Consider the following 26818-nt stretch of genomic DNA (forward strand, 5'->3'; position numbering starts at 1 on the left):
GTCTCAGCGTAGAACACCAGAGGGTCCTCTGCTTCCTTGTGGGTTTTACTCCCGGAAACTGTCTTCCGCGGAGTGCAACTATCAGATTGGTGACAGGGAGTTATTGGCCATCGTGCAGGCCCTTAAAGAATGGAGGCACTTGCTCGAGGGCTCGGTGGTTCCGGTTCTCATCCTGACGGACCACAAGAATCTGACCTACCTCTCTGAGGCCAAGAGATTGACACCACGTCAGGCCAGATGGGCTCTGTTCTTGTAACGTTTTAATTACGTGGTCTCCTACCTACCCGGTTCCAAGAACATCAGAGCGGATGCCTTATCACGGCAGTACTCCGAGCTGTCCGGGGAGGAGTCGATTCCGACTTCGGTCATACCTCCGAATCAGATCCTGGCCGCCATTCGCACCAGCCTGACCTCTCCCCTGGGTGAGCAGATTTTGGCGGCTCAATCTGGTGCTCCCTCTGGGAGACCCAACGGCAGATGTTTTGTGCCTGAGGAGTTGCGCACTCGGTTGTTGCGAACCTACCATAACTCCAAGGCCGCGGGGCATCCTGGAAAGAATCAGCTGTCCTGGGCTGTTTCACGTCTGTTCTGGTGGCCTTCTCTACGTTCCGACATCGCCGCATATGTAGCGGCATGCTCCGTTTGTGCCCAGAGTAAGTCCCCTCGGCACCTTCCGTTGGGTCTTTTGCAACCCATAGCCACCGGGGAGCGTCCATGGTCACACCTGGGGATGGATTTCATTGTGGACCTCCCTGCATCCCGAGGCCATACGGTCATTCTCATGATTGTGGATCGGTTTTCCAAACTGTGCCACTGTGTTCCTCTCAAGAAGTTACCCTCTGCACAAGAGTTGGCCACGATTTTTGCCAGGGAGGTCTTCCGGTTGCACGGTTTGCCCAAGGAGATTGTGTCGGATCGGGGGAGTCAGTTTGTGTCCAGGTTCTGGCGCGCCTTTTGCTCCCAGTTGGGGATTCATCTCTCTTTCTCCTCGGCCTACCACCCTCAGTCCAATGGGGCCGCAGAACGATCCAATCAGGCCTTGGAGCAATTCCTTCGTTGCTATGTCTCCGATCACCAAGACAATTGGGTTGACCTCCTGCCTTGGGCTGAGTTTGCCAGGAACACGGCGGTGAACTCTTCCTCTGGGACGTCTCCCTTCATGGCCAATTATGGGTTCCAACCTGCCGTGTTACCGGAGGTATTCTTTCCCCAGGATATTCCGGCTGTGGAGGATCACCTTTCCGTCCTACGTGCTTCTTGGGTACAGATCCAGAGGTCCCTTGAGGTCTCTGCGCGGCGCCAGAGACTCCAGGCTGATCGCAGACGAGCGCCCGCTCCTTCCTACCAGGTCGGAGACCGCGTATGGTTGTCCACCCGCAACCTCAACCTTCGAGTGCCCACTCCCAAGCTGGCGCCTCGTTTTGTTGGTCCCTTCCGAGTGCTTCGCAGGGTAAACCCGGTAGCCTATGCCCTTGCGCTTCCTCCTGGCATGCGGATCTCCAACGTGTTTCATGTCTCCCTGTTGAAGCCACTGGTGTGTAATCGTTTCACTTCCTCGGTTCCTCGGCCTCGTCCGGTCCAAGTGGGCAATCGTGAGGAGTATGAGGTGAGCAATATCCTGGACTCACGCCTGGTCCGCGGTCGGGTGCAGTTTTTGGTCCATTGGCGTGGTTATGGTCCAGAGGAGCGTTCCTGGGTTCCCTCCGCAGATGTCCATGCTCCTGCCGTGCTCCGAGCCTTCCACGCACGCTTCCCTCAGAAACCGTTCTTTACTCCGCGGAGGAGGGGCCCTTGAGGGGGAGGTACTGTCATGGTCTTACCTTCTTGCTCATAGTGCACAAGGTGTCATGGATGGTGTTGCAGAAAGCTGGAACTTATAAATAATCATCTGACTGGCTTGATCCCAAACTAAGGAGCATATGGGTGAGCTCTATAAAACCCCTAGAGCTCTCCCTGACTGCTATGCCCATGCAAAGGTCTTTATGGTAGACAATTGCATGTCCATGTACCTAATACTATAGGACACCTGAAAACTCTATAATAGTGAGGGGACACAACCACCGGCTCCCTGCACTTAATACGGATGGAGTCAGGGTCACCTAGAATAAAGCCAGCAAGGAAACACAATTAAAGGAAACAGACTTATCTGAGGAATCAGCAGAAGCAGCATCCAGCAGTGAACACAATCCAGGAAGAAGTATAAACTGCAAAGTGAGGCAATTAATGTAAATAGGTGACAGCTGGCAGAAGGAAAGGAGATGACAAAATGAAACCAAAACAAAGAACGTTATGCAGGTAGAGAAGAACATATAACAGACCTTCTCACAGAAGTGGCGGTGACAGTACCCCTCCCTCTACGGATGGACTCCGGACACTCAGAGCCCACCTTCTCAGGATGAGACCTATGGAAAGCCCTGATAAGACGAGTGGCCTTAATGTCCGCCACTGGGACCCACATCCTCTCCTCAGGACCATAACCCTCCCAACGAACGAGGTGCTGGAGAGAACCGCGGATAATGCGAGAATCCTCAATCCTAGAGACCCAAAATTTAAGATGACCATCAACAACAATCGGAGGAGGAGGCAAAGAAGAGGGTGCAGTGGGTCGGACATAAGGTTTTAATAGGGACCTGTGAAAACATTATGGATCTTCCAAGTCTGAGGAAGATCAAGACGGAAGGCAACGGGATTGATGACGGACAAGATCTTGTAAGGCCCAATAAACTTAGGACCCAACTTCCAGGAGGGAACCTTCAGTTTGATATTCTTTGTAGACAACCACACCAGATCACCCACATTCAGGTCCGGACCAGGCACACGTCTCTTATCCGCCACACGCTTATATGTCACGGCTGTTTGAGAGTAACAAGAGCATACACAGTAAAAAGCGCTACTGACCGGACCCAAACTAGGGAAGATAAAGGGTGACCCCTGTCAGACCCTCAAAGCTCTCCCTATGCTGCTAAAGCACATGCCCGGATCCAAATGGTGGAACGAGGCATGCCCGCTTACCTAAGACTGATGACCACTGTAACCCCTACAATAGTGGAAGGGGCACGGCCACCGGTGCCCTGCTCAGTATATGGAGGGAACCGAGGCCACCTCAGATCCAGTCAGAAAATAACCAGGTACACAACAATGTCTGCACACTTAGCTGAAGGAGCTGCAGCCGCAGAGAAGACAGATCCAAGGACAGCTGGCAATATCCGGAGTGCTTGCTGCAGCAGAACACAGGTCCAGTGAACTGATAGCTTACAAGTGAAGATACTCAAGCCAGAGCTACAACTGAAATGAGAAATATAATCCACGCCCTGCAATAGGAGGAGGGGTGATTTAAAGGTAGGGAAATCAAACGCAGGAGGAACAGCTGGGAGTAAAGACCTCATCACAGGGGCGGAGAAACAGAACAGTGAGAACACCTCCAAGCTCTAAGTGACATCATCACAGGGGTGGAGACACAGAGCTGTGAGAACGTCTCAAAGCTCTGGTAGTGACATTATATCTCTCACTCATCCTCTTCAGATTACCCTGAATCTTTTGCCAAATAAATGACAAAGACGAGGAAAATCTCTCCTCATCAGGTAAACCAGAAGACCCCTCTCCAGAGAATGTCCCAAACTGCGGATGAAACCCATATGCACCAAAAAATGGTGACTTATCAGAGGACTCCTGTCGACAGTTATTTAAAGCAAACTCAGCAAGGGACAAAAAAGAACACCAATCCTCCTGATTCTCAGCCACAAAACAGCGCAGATATGTCTCCAGATTCTGATTGATGCGTTCGGTCTGACCATTTAACTGCTGGTGAAAAGCAGAAGAGAACGACAACCGAACCCCCAAGCGAGAACAGAAGGCCTTCCAGAATCTGGAAACAAATTGCGTGCCCCTATCAGAAACGATGTCTGAAGGAATGCCATGCAATTTAACAATGTGATCAACAAACGCTTGCGCCAGTGTCTTAGCATTGGGTAACCCAGAAAAGGGAATGAAATGCGCCATTTTTCTAAAACGGTCCACTACTACCAGAATCACAGTCTTCCCCAAGGAACAAGGCAGGTCCGTAATAAAGTCCATGGACAGATGCGTCCAAGGACGGGAAGGAATGGGTAACGGGAGGAGAGAACCCGATGGCCGTGAATGAGGGACCTTGGCACGAGCACAGGTCTCGCAGGCTGCCACAAAACCCTCAACCGTCTTACGAAGAGCCGGCCACCAGAATCTCTGAGCAATGAGATCCTTTGTGGCTCTGTTCCCCGGGTGCACAGCAAGGACAGAATCGTGGTGCTCCTTAAAAACCTTGTGTCGTAAAGCGAGAGGCACAAACAACCTCCCAGGGGGACAAAGATCAGGAGCCTCTGCCTGGGCTGCCTGAACCTCTGCCTCCAAATCAGGATAAAGAGCAGAGACGACCACCCCTTCAGCCAAAATGGGACCCGGGTCTTCAAAGTTCCCCCCTCCCGGAAAACATCGTGACAGGGCATCCGCCTTCACATTCTTAACCCCAGGGCGGAACGTAACAACAAAATTAAACCTAGAAAAGAACAAAGACCATCTGGCCTGTCTCGGGTTCAGACGCTTGGCCGATTCCAAGTAGGCCAGATTCTTATGGTCTGTAAACACGGTAATAGGGTGTCTGGCTCCCTCTAACCAATGGCGCCATTCCTCAAAAGCTAATTTGATGGCCAACGACTCCCTATCTCCCACATCATAATTTCTCTTTGCAGAGGAGAGTTTCCTTGAGAAAAAGGCACACGGTTGCCATCTGGCAGGAGTGGGACCCTGAGATAAGACCGCACCCACACCCACCTCAGAAGCGTCCACGTCAACAATAAAAGGTAGAGAGACATCAGGTTGTACTAAAATGGGAGCGGAAGCAAAACTCTCTTTGATACTAGAAAAGGCTTTAAGCAGATCTACCGACCACAAAGAAAAATCTACCCCCTTTTTAGTCATATCAGTGAGTGGCTTAACAACAGAGGAATAATTCAAAATGAACTTTGATAATAATTGGCATACCCAAAAACCACAAGGCTGCCATTGTAAGGTATGCTGACTAAGCCTGTCATCTGTCTCATGGATAGATTGGGCACATACCTGGGTTTAGGCATATAGCCTTTGTGTGGCTGTCTATTGTATGTTGTACATAATAGGAGTGTAAGACACATCCAGCTATCCTTTTAACCCCTTAGTGACCACCCATACGTGTTTTTACGGTGGTCACTAAGGGGCCTTGGGCTGGAGCGCCGCCTTTTTACGGCGGCACTTCAGCCCGAGTTAACGCTAAAATCAAGCGTAGTAGCTCCGTGCCCGCAGCTACCGGAGGTAGCTGAGGGCTCGGGGCAGTGATCAGAGACCGTGACAAGCGGTCTCTGATCACGTGATCGCCGTGATACACTTTATCACGGCGATCACCGAAAATGATGCCTGAACTAAAACTTTCTCCCTCCTCTCATGTGAGAGAGGAGGGAGAAAGTCTCCGGTGCTAGGATCGGGTTCCCCAGCACTTCTGTCCCTAAGCTGGGTCCCGATCCTCACCCCCCCACCCCCCTTACCCTCAAGGAAGATGGCGGCGGCGGCCCGGCGCATGCGCAGACTGAAAGCCGGCCAACGCCGCTTACTGTAAGGTCTCTCTCAGGAGAGGAGAGAGAAGTTCAAGTTATGCCCCGATCGGGTCCCCAGCACCCCGATCGGGTCCCCCAGCAATAGGGCCCTTAGATATATTTTAATAAAGTTATTAGGGCGCCCCCCCCCATCTAATAAAAAAAAAAAAAAAATGGCACAGACATGCGCACTGGTTACTCTGCTGAAGATCTGCCTTCAGCACAGTAACCATCAGGGACCAATAATAATGGTCCCTGATCATGTGGTCTCCATGATAAACCTATCATGGAGATCACATCCATTATATTTACAAAACATGGCCAGGACAGGGGCTGTGCTTCTCTCTCCCCTCAGCGCAGTTGTTCTGTGAGGAGAGAGAGATCAGACTTCTGTCCTGGCTCTGTGATTACATACTGTGAAAAAAAAAAGAAAAAAAATCAAATTATAAACTGTCCGTCAGTAACTGGCGGTCAGTGGATGTCCGTGATTAGGCGTCCGTCATTAGACGTCTATTAGTTACAGTCATTTATCTTTATTAGGGACCCTGTTCGTCTGTTACTGGCGGTCAGTGGGTGTCAGTCAGTGAGTTGTTGGGTGTCACTCCGTCAGTCGGTGGGTGTCACTCCGTCAGTCGGTGGGTGTCACTCCGTCAGTCGGTGGGTGTCAGTCATTTTTAGGGACGGTCAGTTATTTGAATTTTTCTGAGCTGTACAGAAAAAAAAAATGGCTCGGAGATTGTTAAGTGCGGAGCAGGCATACGAATTTCTCTGCTCTGACCACTCTGAATCTGGCACCGCTTCAGAGGCGGAAATATTTTCAGATAGCGGGGACTCTGATTCCATCCCCAGACCCCATAGCCCTATGGTGGTAGAAGTCACCACCTCCCCTCATTCTCCACCCAGCGGTCCCGTCCCTTCTGCTACGTGGGTTCCTGCCACTTCATTTTCCCCCCCAAGTACCCCAATTTTTACCCACTTCCCAAATTAATGTGGATGTCGGCAATTTTACCCCTTATGATTTTTTTCATTTATTTGTAGATGATAAAGTCCTGGAGTTAATTGTGCAGCAAACTAATTTGTACGCCACACAGTTTGCTGTACAAAAGCCCACGTCTATTTATGTAAGACGGTGGACCCCCACAAGTGTCCCTGAAATAAAAAAAAATTTGGGGCTTACCCTGGACATGGGCATTGTAAAAAAAACCTCTGTCCGATCCTATTGGGCTGCGAGTACTGTCCACTCAACCCCTGTGTTTGCAGCAGTTATGTCCCGTAACCGCTATGAAGTCCTAATGCGGTTCATGCATTTTTCAGACAATTCCCAAGTCCCCCCCAGAACTGACCCAGCCTTCGACCGCCTAAATAAATTGAGACCCCTTATTTCCCTCCTTACAGATTTATTCTTGAAATTATATACCCCTGAGAAAAAATTATCAGTTGACGAGTCCCTTTTTAGTTTTAAAGGCCGCCTTTCCTTCCGAAATATATTCCTTCCAAGCGTGCCAGATATGGGGTAAAGTTGTATAAGGTGTGCGAGAGCACAACCGGCTACACCTGTGGCCTGTCTATTTATGAGGGCAGAGACTCCCAACTTAACCCCCCAGGCTGCCCCGAAAATATTGGCACATCGGGAAAAATTGTGTGGGATTTATTGGCACCATTCCTGCACAAAGGGTACCACGTGTACACCGATAATTTTTACACTAGTATACCCCTTTATAAATCCCTCCATGCTGCAAACACAGGGGCTTGTGGGACAGTCCGCAAAAATAGAGTTGGATACCCACAACCGTTGGTCTCCAAACGTTTGGAGAAAGGAACATCCTTTGCCCTCGCAAGTGACCAGCTGCTTGCCGTGAAGTGGAAGGACAGGAAGGATGTCTACATGCTGACCACCTTGCATGCAGACACCACAGTGGCAGTTAGGGAGAGGGGGGCTACGGCGGACAAGCACAAACCGGTCTGTGTGACAGACTACAATAAATTTATGGGAGGTGTAGACCTCTCGGACCAAGCGCTTCACCCCTACCTGGTGAAGCGAAAAAACAGGGCCTGGTATAAAAAGGTAGCAATCTACCTCATCCAGATTGCTACCTATAATAGTTTTATTTTATTCAAAAAGTCCCAGGGAAACCTTAACTTCCTCGAGTACCAGGAGAAGGTGATTGAGAGTCTCCTGTTTGAGTCCCCCGCACCTAGGCAAGCCTTCAAATCGGAGGACGTTCGAAGGCTTTTAGAACGCCATTTCCCTCACCCCGTCCCTGCCACTACCAGCAAAACGTATCCACAGAAAAGATGCCGGGTGTGTAGCAAACATGGAAGGAGGAGGGACACCCGGATTTACTGCTCCAGTTGCCCATCACAACCAGGGCTCTGTAATTACCCCTGCTTTGAAACGTATCATACGGTTGCAAATTATTAATTTTATTTAATACCAAAAAGAACAGGGGGGGGGGGGTCAGGAATTCAATTTATTCTCATTTTCTGTTTAGTTTGTGGGCTTTCCAGGGAGGGAGGGATCCCTTTGGGATGGTTCGTGGAGCTATTTTTTCACCTTCTTAGCATTAATTTCTACAAAAAACTAGTGGGTCAAAAAACTCATTACACCCATAGATAAATACGTTAAGGGGGGGGGGGGGGCGTGGCTAACTGCGGACATGAGCGCACGCACTTGAGAGCGGCTCCGTTCCCTGACTTCTATCCTGACTAATCCTGGCAAGCTGCATTCTTCAAACTTAGAGTGGCAAGTGCAGAGGAGAAGGAGGAAGCCCAGGCACCAAGACATGGGACCCAGCAAGGCTCAGTCCGCGGCAGACAAGCTCAAGGAGTATGCCCGGCAGGAGAACCAACATGGCGCCGCGGCTCCCGCCACTCCACGTGCAGCGGTGACGCGCGGGCAGGCCGCACAGAAGATGGAGCCTGAGGATGCTGGGGAACCTGAGATCACCCTGAAAGCGGTCTCTGAACAGCTGCTTACGACGATATCATCCTGCCAATCCTCCCTTACCTGCAAGATTGAGGAGGTGCGCGTTGACCTAGGCCTGTTGAGGCAAGACGTGCAGCAGCTGAGGGAGAGGGTCAAGCAGACGGAGGATCGAGTGTCGGAGCTGGAGGATTACACGCGGCCGCTGGATTCCAGACTGACGGAGGTGGAGAGAGCCGTCGGGTTATGGAGACAGAAGTGCGACGATATGGAGAACCGGGCGCGGCGCAATAATGTGCGAATCCTGGGGCTGCCAGAGCGGGCGGAGGGGAGAGACCCGGCTGGATTCCTGGAGACGTGGTTTAAGGCCCAATTCCCCGACGCTGCGTTTTCCGTGGCCTATGCAGTTGAGAGGGCGCACAGAGTTCCGGCCAGACCTCCGCCGCCGGGCGCACCACCGAGGCCTCTGCTGGCCAGATTGCTGAATTGGAAGGATCGGGATCTAATCCTTAGTCAAGCAAGGAGCAAAGGGGCCATTTCGCATGACAACGCCAATGTGTCACTTTTCCCGGATTTTTCTGCGGATCTACAAAAGAAAAGAGCCACTTTCGTATCGGTCAAAAGGCGCCTCAGAGAACTGAACTTACAGTATTCTATGGCCTACCCGGCGCGTCTTCGAGTGGTGGATGGAGACCGGCCTATATTTTTCATAGATCCGAAGGAAGCTGAGGATTGGGTCGCCAGGCGCCCTAGGCCGCGCTGATACGGGACTTGACTTCCGAGCTGCAAGTATTACTGGGTCCCTGTGATGTATGACACGGGCGCCCTGCCACTCAGTTAATGTTATTTTGTTAATGGGGCAATCTAAAGCTTCACTTACGCGTGTATTGCTGCTTGGCGGGCTTTCAGATCTTCTGAGGCCTCCGATTTAGATGCGTGGGGAAATTGAGTCCTGAGGGGTTATATAAGCATACATGCATTTATTGAAGCTAGATTGTACCTGCAGCTTCATCATCTGCATTGAATGGGGAATGGTCGGCTACCTGCACGGGTATAACAACTTTCCTCCCGTGCTGGTCCCCGATTTCATTGCCACATCACTGACACTATGATATGTGCACTGATTGTATGTTTAGTGGTGTTAGTTGTTCCACTGTTCGGTTATATGTTTATTAGAATACTGAAGACATGGTCACATCTTTTTCACGCTGAGAGTGTGGGCAGAAGGCGAGCTGTTAGACTGAGCAGGTTTTCTTTTTGCCCATTGGCTGGCATCCTGTGTTACGGGTGGAATAGCTTCCTGATTGCATTATGGGTTCTTTAGTTGTGATGTCCTGGAACGTGAGAGGCTTGGGCGCACCGCATAAGAGGATAGCGGTATTTTCGCATGTGAGACGGTATTGCCCTCACGTTCTGGGACTTCAGGAGACTCATCTGACAGCTGACACTGGGCACAGAATTGCTAAACAATGGGTGCAGTGTTCACTTCAATCATATGGCACATCGAATTCTAGAGGAACTGCTTTACTGGTGCGTAAGGGACTCCTTTGGGAGCCGCAGAAATGTGTTACTGATCCGGAAGGTCAATACTTGTTAGTGTATGCCTTTATTAACCACATCCCGTACGTTATTATTAACTTATATAATCCTCCTCCAGCCAGTATTTCACTTCTTCAAGTGATCTTAGGGTTTGCAGCACAGTACCCCACTGCCAGACTGCTCTGTATGGGAGATTTCAACATGGTCATGCAGGAAGAGCTAGATAGATATAGAGTAGCTGGTGAAGGAGGAACTGGGGCTTATTCGGTGACAACGTTGTTTAGGGTCACGACAGAACTGGGATGGCTGGACTTGTGGAGACTTAGAAACCAGCGACTGAGGGAATATTCATGTTTCACTCCCGCTAGGGGGGCGCTTTCGAGAATTGACTACGTATTTGGTAACGCTGTTGTAAGTACGGATGTAATAGATATCACTTATGAGCCGCGGGGCCCCTCAGATCATGCTGCGGTTGTGGCACGCTTTAATATTCCTGGGGCTACGTCTGGTGGGGGGAAAATGAGAATACATCCCTTTTGGCTTTCCCTATTGACTCAAAATGATAGGATCCCTGACCAGCTGAGGGTCTTTTTGGATGTACAGGGGGAGGAGACGGAAGAACTACTGCTATGGGACACACTGAAGGCCTACTTGAGGGGCTGCTTGAAGTCTTCCATCTCATTTGTTAAGAGGGACTCGGCTCGTAAGGAATTAGACTTGCATACTCAGTGTAGGGAGGCTGAGGTCCTTTTTTGTGCTGCTCCCACAGAGAGTAATAGGGTGGAGTGGATGTCTAAGGGTAGGGCGTATATGATGTACCTCAAGGAGAAGAGTGAACGGAAAATATTTTTCATGAAGCAGCAGTCATTTGAAGCGGGTGATAGAGCGGGCAGGCTTCTGGCTCAGATCGCTAGGACCAATCAGTCGTCTCCTCCAGTGTTACGGATTCTGAATCCGGAGGGTCAGATGGCGGAAACGGTGGAGGGGATACTTGAGGGATTTAAGCAGTTTTTTAAGTCGTTGTATAGCTCAGCAGCACACTATACGGAGGGGGAATTGAATGACTATGTTGTAGAGGTGGACCACCCCAAGCTTGGCGCTGCGGATGCGGCCCTGTTAGACAGAGATATTTCCCTGGAAGAAATTCAGATGGCTATTCGTGATCTCCCTGCTGGGAAGGCGCCAGGTCCTGACGGGATCCCGATAGAAGTTTATTCGCGGTATAGTGAGATCCTCAGTCCTCAACTTCTTAAATTGTATTTGGCATCATTTCAGCGTCATCAGCTGCCCGAGACTCTGTATGATGCAACTATTGTTGTCATATTAAAGCCGGACAAAGATCCTACTGTGTGTGGCTCCTACAGGCCAATTTCACTACTAAATTTAGATTACAAAATATTGACCAGGATACTTGCCTCCCGTCTGAACAGGGTGATCACGTCAATAGTTCACCAGGACCAGGCAGGGTTTATGCCCGGAAGGACCACCTCTGACAACATCAGGAGGGCCCAGGTTATAGCTCAGGTTGGGGTAGCGGAGGGTTGTGAATGGGCTCTGGCGTCTCTTGACACAGCCAAGGCCTTTGACTCTGTGGAGTGGCCTTTCCTCCTGCGGATCCTTAGGGAATTTGGGTTTGGATCGGGGTTTCTGCGGTGGGTTGAGATTCTGTATCAGAGACCTAAGGCGAATATATTAGTAAACGGAACCCAGTCGGATTCTTTCACTTTGCAAAGAGGAACTAGGCAGGGCTGCCCCCTTTCCCCCCTCCTGTTTGCGGTAGTAATAGAGCACTTAGCATTGCGTATTAGGCAGGATGAGTCTTTTATAGGGGTCGCAAAGGGAGACAGAGTGGAGAAGGTTGGCCTGTACGCGGACGATCTCCTTCTGTTTATGGCCGAGCCTGAGCGCACACTTCCCAGAGCTATTGAGGTAATTGAGAGGTTTGGCATATACTCGGGCTTGCACATAAACTGGACGAAATCGGCTATTATGCCTCTATGGGACCACAACTGGCCGGAGTGCGTACATAACCTACTGGTGGTGGATCAGTTTAAGTACCTGGGTATCGTGATTACAAGGGACCCCTGTGCGTCTGTGGCAAGAAATATTGACCCAATAGAGTCGTTATTCATAGACAAATTTAAAACGTGGAAGGCATTGCCGATTTCGGTGATGGGGAGACTAAACCTAGTTAAAATGATTTTGCTCCCCAAGGGTCTATATCTCCTGTCGCACGCGTGCGCCCCGGTACCTAAGGCCTTTTTCGACAGACTACATTCATTAGTGGCGGCTTTTGTTTGGGGGAAGGCTAGACGGAAGCTCTCATTGAAAGTGCTACAGAGGTCTAAAACAAATGGGGGGGCTGCTTTACCCGATTTCTTTCTTTACTACCTGGCCGGGCAACTGAAGTATGTGGCAGCATGGGTGAAACAGGAGGAGCTACCTGGCCCGGAGTACTGGCTGAGGGAGTATCTTGGCCTGTCTACCCTCTGGCCTGTGCTGGAGTCCCCAGGATCGGTCTCGGGGAGACTACTGCCTGCCCACAGGTTGGCTCACCAGGTCTGGAAGGCGACTAAGTTTAACTCATATGCGGACTTGCCGGACTCGGTACCGCTTTGGGATAACCCCATGTTCCCACATTTGGTGAATCTGGAGGGTGTGGAGACGTGGAAAGGGTGTGGGGTGCTCACATTAGCTGACTTGTATGATGGGGGTGTATTGCGGTCCTTACAGCAACTCCAGGAGAAGTTTGAGATTCCTCACTCTTTATTTTACAGATACCTTCAATTAAGGCACGCTTTGGGCACTCAATTTAGGAGTGCAAGCCGCAGTATTTCCAAGTACCCGCTCATAGGAGTGCTGAGATCACAGGGGCCTAGGGGCATGGTCTCAATATTATATACATATCTACTGGGGGAACACATGGCTTTGCATCCGCTGGAGGTTGAGGCGAAATGGAAGACTAATATCCCAACTCTTGACGCTGAAGATTGGGAGGAGGCTATGTTGGTGCCCACCAAGGTTTCCCCTTCGGTAAATAATAGGTTAACGCAATTGTTCATTCTACATAGGAGTTACCTGTCCCCTGTCAGGTTGCTCAGAATGGGAAGATCAACGAGCAGTAGGTGTCACAGATGTCAGGAGGGGGGAGCGGATTTCTGGCACTTGATGTGGGGTTGCATGCACTTGCAGGTGTTTTGGGGCAAGATAGTTGAGATACTCTCTGCGATAGTGCCGGTGTCGATAGGGGTCTGCCCCAAAATATGCATTTTGGGAGTGTTAGAGGAAGAAAGGTGGACACATCATCAAAGAGTATTTTTGGGAGAGGCGCTCTTCCTAGCTAGGAAGGCGATCGCCTTGCGGTGGATGGCGGAAAGGACCCCTACGGTGGGTCAGTGGAAGACCTTAATGAATCATGCAATGGCAATGGAGAAAGTAGTGTATATTCATAGAAAATGTCCTCAGAAATTTCAGAAGGTATGGGGGGAGTGGTGCTCCTCACCGCACTCTTTGCTGTCTGTGCATTTACGCTCCGTGTCGGAGGATCTTGTTGCAATGGATGTGTGATTTCTGTACTGTTGATCTAGAATGCCTTAATGCTTAGTTGCCCGATATTATAGATACCTGCCTAATACACTGTGTGACTTGATGATATGATGGGAAACACGTGGCTCCCCTGCGCGGGTTGTCACTGTTTCAGGCTGTGATGTACCATGTCTGTTGTTAAACTTCAATAAAACGAGTTTAAAAAAAAAAATACGTTAAGGGGCCTAGTTTTTAAAATAGGTTCACTTTTGGGGGGTTTCTATTATTCTGACACTTATAAACCTCTGCAAACTTGGCTTGTTTCAGGAAAAAATATGTACTTCAAAAATTTTAACATTTATGTTAAAATGTAAAGTCTCCTAAATAAAAAAAATAAAAAGTAAAAATTTTTGTGAGTGCAGCCAAAATAAAGTAAAGATGTGGAAATAAATTTCTGATAAAAAAAATATTGAATAGTATTTATGTATGTATATGAAATATTGCAGTTGAAAATAGGAAAATGTGCCGTTTTTTACAAATTTTCATAAAATTTCACTTTTTTAATAAGGATACGCATATTTTATCGGTAGAATTTTACCACCTAAGTAAAGTACAATATGTGACGAGAAAACAATGTCAGAATTACTTTGATGTGCAAAACCGTTACAAAGTTATTCTAAGCTAAAATGACACATGTCAGATTTCCAAAATTTGGCTTGGTCATTAAGGCCCAAACAGGCTTGGTCACTAAGGGGTTAATGCTATTTCCAAACCATTTTGATGGGGTTTCCGTTAATTTCTAACCTTTTTTTTATGAACCAAACACCCTCTTTTCTTCAGAGCAGGGGGTGCCTGGTTGTCTCCTATTGACTTCCATTATACTCAAGTGCTCGGCTGAGCACACGAATATAGCAATGTGTTCGGGCCGAATACTTTGGTGCTCGCTCATCAGCATCTATTACGTCTGGGTGTAAGCCCTTTTCTATATTCTTTCTACATTTTTTTCACTGATGCCTTTCTGAGAAATGAATGTTAGAAATGATCCCCTTCAATTGTATGGGGGGGGGGGCCGATCCATTGAAACAGACAAAATAGAACATGTTCTATTTTTTTACGTCCGTTATTTACTGGCTGTCAAATAAGCAGCTGTATGAATAACCCCTTAGACAACCATTGTTCATCTTGTTTTCACTGTCCTGTAGATGTAGCCTAAGCATGAGCATCTAGGTTGCCATAGTGATCTCAGCCGAAAAAGCTGGTGTCACGTGATGGCATCCACAAGAGAAAGAGAGTGTCTGGGTTTCTATGGTGAGCGAGGAAGTTACAGAGGTTGATAAAGGTCAAAAAGAGTAAAAATAAATTAAACAGGCTGTTGTGGAAGAAAACATAAAGAGCTGAGACCTAATATAACCAATATTACATCCAAAAATAAAGAAATAGGAAAGATAGTAAAAACACTTTTACCTTTTTTTTTTAACAAAAGGGTCTACTAAATCACACTCAGTATCTACAATCGAATATAACTATATATAGCAAAATAGCACTTCCATAGTATTGTGTTGTCCAGAAAAATCTATGTGATGTTAAAAACGTGTTAAAAAAGTATAAGGGTCCATTCACACGTCCGCAAAATGGGTCCACATCCGTTCCACCATTTTTGCGGAACAGGTGCGGACCTATTCATTTTCAATGGGGCGGGAATGTGCTGTCCGCATCTGCATTTTCATATCCGTACTTCCGGATCCGCACTTCCTTTCCACCAAAAAATAGAACATGTCCTATTCTTGTCCGCAATTGAGGCCAAGAAAAGGCTTTTTTTTTTTTATGAGAGTGCTGGCGATGTGCGGTCCGCAAAATGCAGAACGCACATTGCCGATGTCCGTGTTTTGCAAATCCGCAATTTGCGGATCTTCAAAACACATACGGACGTGTGAATGGAACCTAATAGGAGTGATTGGTTGAAACAAACTGGAGAAAAAGCAGAAGATCAGCACTGCTGATGAGATGAATGGTGATTTATTGAGAAGACAATAAAATGATGATGCTTTTTGATGTGATGCAGACATCGAAAAACACATTGCCATTTTATTGTTCTTTCAATAAATCATCATTCGACTCATCAGCAGTGCTGATCTTCTGCTTTTTTCTCCAGTTTGTCTCTACAACTGTGGACATTGTTAATGCTGTGGTGTGGATCTGGCTGCAGCTGTAAAACTATTTCTACAAGTCCATTCAGCTTTGTGCCTGACTTGCACAACACGAATAGGTGAGCACTACTTGTCTCCCTTTATCCCAGCATGTAGCCACGTTTGATACGCAATGGGATGGCTTGTGTATTTTTTCTATAATTTCACCTTTATTGGTTAACCAGAAAATTGATATATGTATGCAAGCCCTCAGAGCACAGAGGCCTCTGTGTTCCAAAAGCTTGCAAATATATATTTTTCTGGTTAGTCAATAAGGGTTCAAGTACAGGGCAACATGTGTCGCGCGAAAGCAAGTTGCATAAAATTCGCTTGACAATTAAAAGAGCTTAGCAGATGTGGCGAAACCAACCTCGCCACTGGGTTTTGGAGGGGCCTGTTTGCCAGCCTCTTGCCCCAAGATTATGGCCCATACTAACTTTGAAGGAGAAGACAGACTAGCCGCACAGCTTAAATCTGTGGAACTGTTTTGGGCAGGAAAGCCATGCTTGCAGCCGGCCAAATGTGACTTCCATGGAATTCGGGAACCCCTGCTCGGATCTGGGTGATTTTTCGATATGTTGTTCACCCAGATCAGAGCTATCCATGGATGTATACATTATGGGAATATGTGGGGTTTTGAGGTTTGGGGTTTTCAGTTTTTTTGGGAAAAATGTGTGGTTTCTGCCTGTGAGTGATTAAGTTAGCTCATTACGTTTGGTAATTGTATTTTGTTGATTGCGTCTCAGACAATGCCAGTGTGTTAGTTAATTGCGTCAATAACAATGCTCATTGTATTTTGTTGATTGCGTTACAGACAGAGGGAAGGGGGTTTTGTGTACAATTGCTGGGAAGGTGTCAATACTGTAAATAACACCATAAACGGTCTCTAGTTCAAGAGGTACACTCCTCAAAATTATAAATTTACACACACAGAAAGGAGTGCAACCACATCAATTTTCAGGGATTAAAACAACAATATTTTATTTATAACTGATAAAAAACACTTGTATTCAAAGTACATAAATATGTGTACACGGGGACAAATCACAGATGTACATCACCTATTCCACAGACCCATGGCACTAATTATGCCGAGACCAGCCCCCTTGCTTTGTACTCTCCGGAAAACTCCCGGCAAATGGGATCATGCTGGGGGATCTGGATCAAGGCAAACAGTTTGATTGCACGCATGCTATCTATGTAAAACTGTGCCTTACTTATACGGCTCTAATCTGCGGATTTAAAAGGAGCCGAAAAGGTGCACTACATAGCAATGTTACCTACCAGATGCAGGGGCTGCGGGCAAGGTGAAGTTACTCCTCAACGCGCGTTTACAAAACCCTGTGGGTGGTAACCTTGTTGTAAGATGTGTATAAATCAATGCTGTGTGTTCAAATAAAGAGTTCCTGTTTTACCCTTTTCCAAGTTGAGGCTGCTGTTTGGGTAACTGATCGACACCGGGGGATTGCTATACGCTGAAGATTTGCTATACTCCCCTGGCATAACTACTAGCTCTTGTAAGAGCTGTTCCTGCTCTCGGGATTTAGGAGAGGTTCACCCACTGGAGCCCGGAGCCTTGTCGTAGGTCCAGGGTGGGTAGGAGACGGTGAGACCTCAACCAAGCTTTGGCGGTTCGTGGGGTCTGCAGTGCGTACAGTGTCAAGTGGAGTGCTTTGGGTCCTCGGGAAGCACTAGGAGCACCTATCGATGGAGGTACCCGGTCGGGGTGCCAGGAGATCCGTTACAGCGGAGAACTAGCAAAACCATTAACAGATTTATTTAACCAATCACTGGTAACAGGAGTCGTCACAAAAGATTGGAAATTAGCAAATGTTGCTCCCATTCACAAGAAAGGTAGTAGGGAGGAATCGGGCAACTATAGGCCAGTAAGCCTAACATCAATAGTGGGGAAATTAATGGAAACCATACTTAAAGTATAACTGTCATATTATAATTTTTTTGAGTATTGCATTGTGGTGATTAATATCTCCTTGGTGGCCCTATTTCAACTTTTCACTGTGTACTCAATTACCCCTTAATTCCACAGTTTTGTTTCCTGTACTGCCTATTTTTACCTATGCTTAAAATCAGGTTGCTATGCAGGGTCCATCTATGTGTTGAAGGATGGAGGACGCAGAAGCAGGCTGCGTGCAAGGTCAGATTACCGACAGCCAGGGACTGTAAGTAAATGATTAAAGCCAGGTACTTCCCAGCAGCTGATAACAGTGCCTGGGCTGTGTGCACTTCTCCCTGTCCCTGTGCTTGGCAGACGCTCCCTCACTCAGCAGACTGGGACAATGCAGAGTTGAAGCAGCGCAGAGCAGGGAAGGGAGATCTGCCATCTGCTCAGTGTATAAATGAAAGCAACATGTGGTAAGATGACCCCTTTGTGCTGCAGGAGATTAACCCTTTAGGGGGAGGGCTGTGGTTACTGACACTTTTGGGGGGCTATTGTTACTGGCTAGTGAGGGCAGGCGGGATTAGCCTCAGGGTGAGGGCAGTGGCGGCCATCTTAACTGAATAGTGAAATTGCAGTTTTATGCAGACTGGTTGCTAAGGGCTTAATCTTATTAAATATGGGGTAAGTCAGTCTAATAGTAACTGATTCTGGAATATCATGTTATTAGTAACTACATATATGAAAATTGAAATTAGGGTCTAAGTGTGACAGTTATGCTTTAAGGATTGGATTGTAGAACATCTAAAATCCCATGGATTGAAAGATGAAAAACAGCATGGGTTTACTTCAGGGAGATCGTGTCAAACTAATCTTATTGATTTTTTTGATTGGATGACTAAAATAATAGATGGCGGAGGTGCAGTAGACATAGCTTATCTAGACTTTAGTAAGGCTTTTGATACTGTCCCACATAGAAGGCTTTTCAATACATTGCAGTCTTTGTGCTTGGACTCCCATATTGTTGAATGGATTAGGCAGTGGCTAAAAGGACAGACAACAGAGGGTTGTAGTCAATGGAGTATATTCAGACCATGGTCTTGTTACCAGTGGGGTACCTCAGGGATCTGGGACCCATATTGTTTAATATCTTTATCAGCGAAATTGCAGAAGGCCTCGATGGTAAGGTGTGTCTTTGCTGATGACACAAAGATTTGTAACAGGGTTGATGTTCCTGGAGGGATACACCAAATGGAAAAGGATTTAGGAAAACTAGAGGAATGGTCAAAAATCTGGCAACTAAAATTTTATGTTGATAAGTGCAAGATAATGCACCTGGGTCGTAAAAACCCAAGAGCAGAATATAAAATCAGTGATACAGTCCTAGCCTCAGTATCTGAGCAAAGGGATTTAGGAGTCATTATTTCTGAAGACTTAAAGGTAGGCAGACAATGTCATAGAGCAGCAGGAAATGCTAGCAGAATGCTTGGGTGTATAGGCAGAGGCATTACCAGTAGAAAGAGGGAGGTGCTCATGCCACTCTACAGAACTAGTGAGATCTCATTTGGAGTATTGTGCGCAGTACTGGAGACCATATCTCCAGAAGGATATTGATACTCTAGAGAGAGTTCAGAGAAGAGCTACTAAACTGGTACATGGATTGCAGGATAAAACTTACCAGGAAAGGTTAAAAGACCTTAACATGTATAGCTTGGAAGAAAGACGAGACAGAGGACATATGATAGAAACTTTTAAATACATAAAGGGAATCAACAAGGTAAAAGAGGAGAGAATATTTAAAAGAAGAAAAACTGCTACAAGAGGACATAGTTTTAAATTAAAAGGCAAAGGTTTAAAAGTAATATCAGGAAGTATTACTTTACTGAGAGAGTAGTGGATGCATGGAATAGCCTTCCTGTAGAAGTGGTAGCTGCAAATACAGTGAAGGAGTTTAAGCATGCATGGGATAGGCATAAGGCCATCTTTCATATAAGATAGGGCCGAGGGCTATTCATAGTATTCAGTATATTAGGCAGACTAGATGGGCCAAATGGTTCTTATCTGCCGACACATTTTGTTTTTATGTATTGCGACACCATTAATAGAATATATATAATATAACTAAAAGTTCCACTTGTGATGGATACTGATTATATATTGATGACCTCTCTTGAAGATAGCTCATCAACATTTAAATGTGTTTTCTCATAAACATTGGTGGCATATCGCTACTTGGTGGAACCAGCACTCATCTCCAGAATGCAACCCTCCCAGCTGAAGTGTGTATTATCATGCTGGGTGTATATCTCTATGTTCTTTAGCAGCTGATGAGTTATGCCCCCTTAGTGCCCTCACACAGTACTCAAGCTCTCTCATATTAGTTACTTCTCCTTAGTGCCCCTTCACAGTAGTTATGCCCCCTTAGTGTCCCCACACAGTAGATATGCTTCCATATTGCACCCACACAGTAGATATGCCCTTCTGATTGTCTCTATGATTGCCACCACATATTACATATGCCTCCTGATTGTCCCCACAATGTGGAATGCCTCTTTACAGCAGTGAAGCCTGGGTTGTTAATATAAGAAAAGAACATTCCCCTGGCGAATGGAGAACATCCTACTCTCACCAGCAGCAGGGTCAACAAAGTGATGTCATCCTACCTACTGCTCTGAGCACAAGAACACACAGGTCAGGACTCAGGAGGTGATCATCATTCCCTGGCCTATGCGATTTGTTAGTTAGTGCTGCAGGGTTGATAAGGTCATCATCACACCTGCTGGGTAGAGCACCAGCTGGGTGACTGGTGGAACAAGGAGCTGACAGGATGCAGAGAGAGTTGAAAGAGGGACATACCCATGTCTGGGACTGCAGGACAGCCACAGAATTCTGCAACTGCCCAGCTGAATAAGGGAAGGTTGGGAGTTATGTCTAAAGGTTTTATTAAAGGGGTCAACAACCTTCAGCATTCTAGCTTTTGTGAAACTACGTCCCCCTGTATGTACACCTGCTCCGCTGTTCTTGGAAACACCATTTGACTTGTCTGCAAGTTGCTGTTGTGTGACTGTTTTAGCACTGAGAAAACCAAACAGCCAATTAAAGTCAGTGGAGTAACTTGGGACCTTCAACAACAAAAGCCATCATGTCTGGATTTTTTGCATCTGTCACATCAAAGTTGCACCATGTTGCAACATTTGGTAATGATTATACCAAATGTTGCAAGACTTTCATGTCTAAAAGTGCCCCTTGTGTTGGATACTGATTATATAGTGATGACCTCTCTTGAAGATAGCTCATCAACATTTAAATGTGTTGTCTCATCTTAGACATTAGTGGCACATCGCTAGGTGGTGGAACCAGCACTCATCTCCAGAATGCGACCCCCGAAAGTGAGTGGAGAGCAGCCTTGTATGTCCGGCCACTCTGCATTCATTTCTGTGGGACTGCCAAAAATAGCCAAGCGCCATATAACTGAATGGAGTGCTCTGCTATTTTCAGAATTCCCACAGAAATTAATGGAGAGCATGCCACACATGCGCGGTGCATTCTACCTCACTTTCAGGGCCCCATTCTGGAGAGAGGGACCCGCACCTATTTGACATTGGTGGCATATCCCAGTGATATGCCACCAATGTCTGAGATGACAAAACCCCTTTAACTCCCAGAAATCCACTTTAAAGGCAACCTGTCATGTGGATATTTGATTATAATCTAACTAATTATATACAATCATTAACTACTAAAAAGTACCTTAGATGTATTCACTTACTGGTGTGACAGATGGTTACCTCATAATATACACACAAAGATGCTGCATGCTAATGAGCTGATTTGAGTCCAGCGTGATGTCATTGAGTCCAGCGTATATTTAATTAACAGCTATAGCCACTCCCCTGCCCACCTACTGCTGATTCATATGGAAAATAACTGTCATTCAGCAGCAGGTGGGCGGGGAGAGTCAGGAGCTCATAAATATTCATGACTCATCATTATCAGCTGGAGCTTTTCAATACAAGATGTTGGCAGATTGACTGGGTCAATTAAAAAAAGTGACCCAGCATTTTGCTAAGAGAATCAGTCACTTATTTATGTTGCCCTTAGTTAGGACACCATAAAACTGGTGACAGGTTCCCTTTAAGCCCTTAAAGGGTGTGGCGAAACCAACCTCGCCTCTCGGTTTTGGAGGGGCCTGGTTGCCAGCCTCTTGCCCCAGGATTATGGCCCATACTAACTTTGAAGGAGAAGACATGCTTGCGGCCAGCCAAATGTGACTTCCATGATTTTTGGATATGTTGTTCACCCAGATCAGAGCTATCCATGGATGTATACATTATGGGGATGTGTGGGGTTTTGAGGTGTTTTCTGTGTGTTGGGAAAAATGTGTGTTTTCTGTCTGTGAGTGATTAAGTTAGCCCATTACGTTTGGTAATTGTATTTTGTTGATTGCTTCTCAGACAATGCCAGTGTGTTAGTTAATTGCGTCTCAGACAATGCCAGTGTGTTAGTTAATTGCATCAAAGACAATGCTCATTGTATTTTGTTGATTGCGTTACAGACAGAGGGAAGGGGGTTTTGTGTACAATTGCTGGGAAGGTTTCAATACTGTAAATGCATGTGATTGGCTAAAATATAAACTGTCACAGTCTTATACAAGGGCCCCAGGGGGAGTGTCCCTTGCTAGGAGACCTCCATAAAAGGCTGAAAAATAACCCATTAAAGAGTTCCTGTTTTACATTCAACATAGAGCCTTGTCTCATGTGTGTGGGGATTGCTATACGCTGAAGATTTGCTATACTCCCCTGGCTATAACTACTAGCTCTTGTAAGGGCTGTTCCTGGTTCCTGTGGTGGTTTTGGTGTAGAGCAGAGTGCTTGGAGTCCTCGGGAAGCACTGAGAGCATCCATCAATGGAGGTACCCGGTCGGGGTGCTAGGAGATTCGTTACAAAGGGGTTCTACAAAAATAATGAGTTTTGTGTTTATATCAGGTGCAGCATGGGGACACTGGAAGCAGCATGTGGGACCAAAGTGGTGGGGAGCAGGTAAGTATGAATCTTCTGTTTAGAGAGGCAGGCTGCTGGCACTTGCGAAAAACTCATTATTTCTGAAGAATTCAGAACTCATTACTTCTGGGCCAATTCATGTTTTTGTGTTTTTGATTTTTATCCTCTCTGCCTTTCAAGACCCAAGACTTTATATTAAAGGAACCTTATACAAAGAAGTCCACTTAATAATTGTGACTTTAGTAAAATGTAGCAATGTAGAAATGATGGTAGAGCAACAAATTGGACATTTCCTTTTTATTTAAGAACATCATTAACCACTTAGTGACCACTAATATGCCTTTTTTACTGACGTAAACAACGGGGGTTTTAGCTAAACAACTGACTTTAATCAGTCATTACATGTACCCAAAATGGTGCATTAAAAACTATAACTTGTCTTGCAAAATATAAGACCTCATACAAGTACATTGATGAAAAAAACAAAGTTACAGCTCTTGGAATGCGATTTTTTAAAAATGTGTGTGGTCACAAAGGGGATCAATGTACTGTACATTATTATTATTATAATAATCATTTTACAAGATGTCCGTTTCACCTCAGTGTTCTGTCACCAATCATTATCTGGAAGTACATGAGAAGAAACACAAAACCTGCAACTACTCTTGCCATATAATTTGTGTTGTTTGGTGTAAATATACCAAAACAGTATAGTATATAGTATGTACCAAAAACTGTTTAGGTAAAGTTGTTTTAGTAAATTAAAGCAACTAATTATTTTGCTGTAATCTACTATGTCAAATTGGGATACCAATATATCCACAATAGACCTATAGGACTAAGGCTAGGGCTATGTGGCAACTTTGCTTTAGACAAGTTGTCTACGAATTGCTGATGCCCGATCATTTTAGAGCTGCATTTTGGTGGTAAAAAATTTGCCAAATCACAAACATGTCACAGACAAGTCTCAATCACATGTGACTGGCATTGTCGTCTATGGTGGCAAAGTCGCATGTGACTCATGACTTGCTAGCAAAAATCCTTAAGGGTTAGATTTATTGTGTCAGTTTTGTTACAGTCATGGGAACTCTCATGTCAAAACGTGGCCATCATTAGATGCAATGTGACAATGCAACATTGCCCCAACCTGAGGTTCATATACTGGTTCTAAATGGTTCTGAGGTTCATATACTGGTTCTAAATGGTAATCAGAGGTATTTTCAGCAGAAATCAAGGTTTACAAAACCAGTTTGCTGTTCTTAGCTAGTTAGAATGGAAATTGATGTTGTGGTCTACTACTGTATTCCATTATATTTGACACATACTTTTATGAAATGAGAAAAACTACTAGTTTTTCTAATTGAACTGACACATGTCTGATGACACCAAATATTGATATGATTTAGCTTTTTTACTTTATTTTCTTGGCACCGCCACTGATTAGCTGTATGAGGAGACTGAGCGCGCAGTGGCGCAGTGGCACGTGCCACCTCCCTACTCTCTTCCTGCTGCTGTGCACACTGTGCGTGTAGTCTCATTATACAGCTGATTGGCGGGGGTGCTGGGTGTCGGTCCCCCACGATTAATATTGATGACTTACCCTGAGGATAGGTCATCAATATCAAAAGCCCAGAGAACCCCTTTGATATTTTAAAAGGTAGCATCTTACTTTACAGGTTTTATTGCCTAAGACGTTTGCACTTTACTGTGCACCTACAAAATTGCTCTGCTGGCATATCACAATTAAAATACATAAACAATAGGAGATATATGTATTTGGGTAACTTTGGTCCTTAAAGTTTAACTGTGTAAAAGTCTGTATGTATAGTCTTCCCTTTGCAACCCTCTAACTGAGGGTTGATAAGGAGAATCCGTCTTCAGTATTCTATTGAATGCTAAAGATACTAGATACTGCATGATGCAGAGTCGTTCTCAGGTTCTAACAGCTCCAGTACATGCCAATGAGTCCTGATATTCATGAGCTTCTGGCTTTCTCCACCCTCCTGCCACTGATTTTTTTTAATACCTTGCCTATCTGTGCTAAAGCTAAAAGACATTTTGGAAAATGATCTTCATCTGCAAAATCAGAGCATTTCTGTTATGTTCATTATATTCCAGCCTCTGGTTTACTTCAATATCACTTAATTTGTACTGTTTAAAAATGTAAAAAAAATAATAATGTAAATCTTAAAAAAGAGAATCTTTAAGAATCTTTTTCTTCTTTCAGGTTAGAACTAAAGATCGTGTGTTTGATAGCATTGGTCATCTCATCAATCACCACCTGGAAAACCATTTGCCCATTGTATCCTCCGGAAGTGAATTATGCTTGAAACAGCCAGTGGAGGGGAAGCCTTGATATTACCGTCACTTCCGCCACGCAAGTGTATTTTTATGGAGTCCACATCAGAAGTCAGTGCAATAGGAACACAGATCGTATGAGTCAAACCCAATATACTTGACCCATACAATAAGTGGCACTTCTTGAACCATAATTTTTATAAAATTGTTTGATCCCTTAATGTGAATATATAAGGTGTGTGTATAAATACACTGATATATGTATATATAGATATAAATATATTTATATTTTTGGAGACTATGGGAAACAAATAAGGCTGGTAATGTTTTAATGATAACAGAACAATAATTGTGGTACTTTGGCTTGATATTGAACGCAGCATTCTGATTTAATAAATATAATGCTGCATGATCTGATCACGGTTTTACCTAATAAGCACAAAACAAGAAGAATGGACAAAAGTTAGCAAAATACTATTTGGTGCTGTAAGGTGTTGAGAATCTTTGGAGATACCTGCAGCATTCGAAAGGATTTTTTTTTCTCTTGGTGGATGTGATTGCTTTGACACACCATCCAATATGTACTGTTATATTGCATTAAAAAAAATCCAGTGATTTGTTTTTTTTTGTACTGTAAGCTTTTAAATGGTAAGAAGTTTACATAGAGCACGATTACAGAACATGCAGCTTTCTAGCTGCTATGAGCCACAGGTTGTCTGAGCTGGTTATAGGGTCGGGGTATTAACTATCCCATTGTACTACAAATTTTAAACTATCTTTGCACTGATAAGGCTAGCATAGTGGTACCTATTTATTCAAAAAGCATTTTATCAAAAAATAAATGTATAAAGCGGTATCTTTTAAGGCATCACTTGATACGATGCAGTGTTTGGTTTATTGTATTTCAGGTGTATTGCTGTATGTAACAAAATATATATTATATATGATACTATATTTGAAGGCCTATTTGTGTCCCAGCCTATGAAATTGTTATTTTTATCTACAATTTCTTGTACACATTTCTAAATAGTTTTATATGTATATTCCTACAATCACGTAAGTGAAAAGCATAGGTATTTTTTCATCTTTATAATGCATTATTAGTATGTAGCATTGGCTGCCTGTGAACGGTAGCATTATGTACTGTAGAATCTCATCAAGTTTCTTCCCATACATTGTACATCATGTTCTAATGTTGGTGCATGCTACAAGATGCGCTTTAAACCTAATCATTGAACTTGGCATTGTAGACGGTGGTACGCCACTTTCTCTGAGTTGGGAAATTTATACTCACTGGAACTTACGAAACTGAATTTCAGTCAAGGATATACCGTATGGTAACCAAATAGGTTTTGTGATATATAAACCAAATGGACATGACATAGATATCTGTACAACCGTGTTAGTATGGTTAGATCAACTTTTGAATTTAAGTAAAGTTTAATGTTTCATTACTCAATGAGAAACTTTTTTTTCTACTTCAAGGTGTAGCTTACTTTGGAGGTATACTTCTCTTATTATTTGGGAATGGTTCATGAACTGAACTATTCTAAAGCGTTGAGCTGGTAGCTACTGGATGGCAAAGTTCCCACAGACAGGCTTGCCAACCATCCAAAAATGCATACAGCTAGTAGATATAGGGGACACATGGCCAGTGTCCAGAACAATAAATAGATTGGTCTTTGATGCTTCTGAAGTTGAAGGAGATATTGGTTGAAGATTTTTGTGACTGTATTTATAATAATTTTACAGTTCACAGTAATTAGTACTAGTTCATATAAGTATTCTCAGCAATTTTTATCATTCATTTTGGTTTTCCAGTGCATAATTTGTTCCTATAATAATGTTT

The 26818-nt window shown here is 45.1% G+C and overlaps 1 protein-coding gene across 1 annotated transcript in view; it reads left to right on the forward strand.

Moving 5' to 3' along the window:
• The window catches only part of SHC3 (SHC adaptor protein 3), a 224178-nt gene extending 199151 nt beyond the window's left edge, over nucleotides 1-25027 (forward strand). Inside the window, exon 12 of the mRNA XM_044287510.1 lies at nucleotides 24899-25027. Coding sequence (XP_044143445.1) covers nucleotides 24899-25027 — 129 coding nt within the window. The remainder of the gene's footprint in view (nucleotides 1-24898) is intronic.
• The last annotated feature ends 1791 nt before the right edge of the window (nucleotides 25028-26818 follow it).

Source organism: Bufo gargarizans, chromosome 1 (genome assembly GCF_014858855.1).
Source record: "Bufo gargarizans isolate SCDJY-AF-19 chromosome 1, ASM1485885v1, whole genome shotgun sequence".
Classification (NCBI taxonomy): Eukaryota; Metazoa; Chordata; class Amphibia; order Anura; family Bufonidae; genus Bufo; species Bufo gargarizans.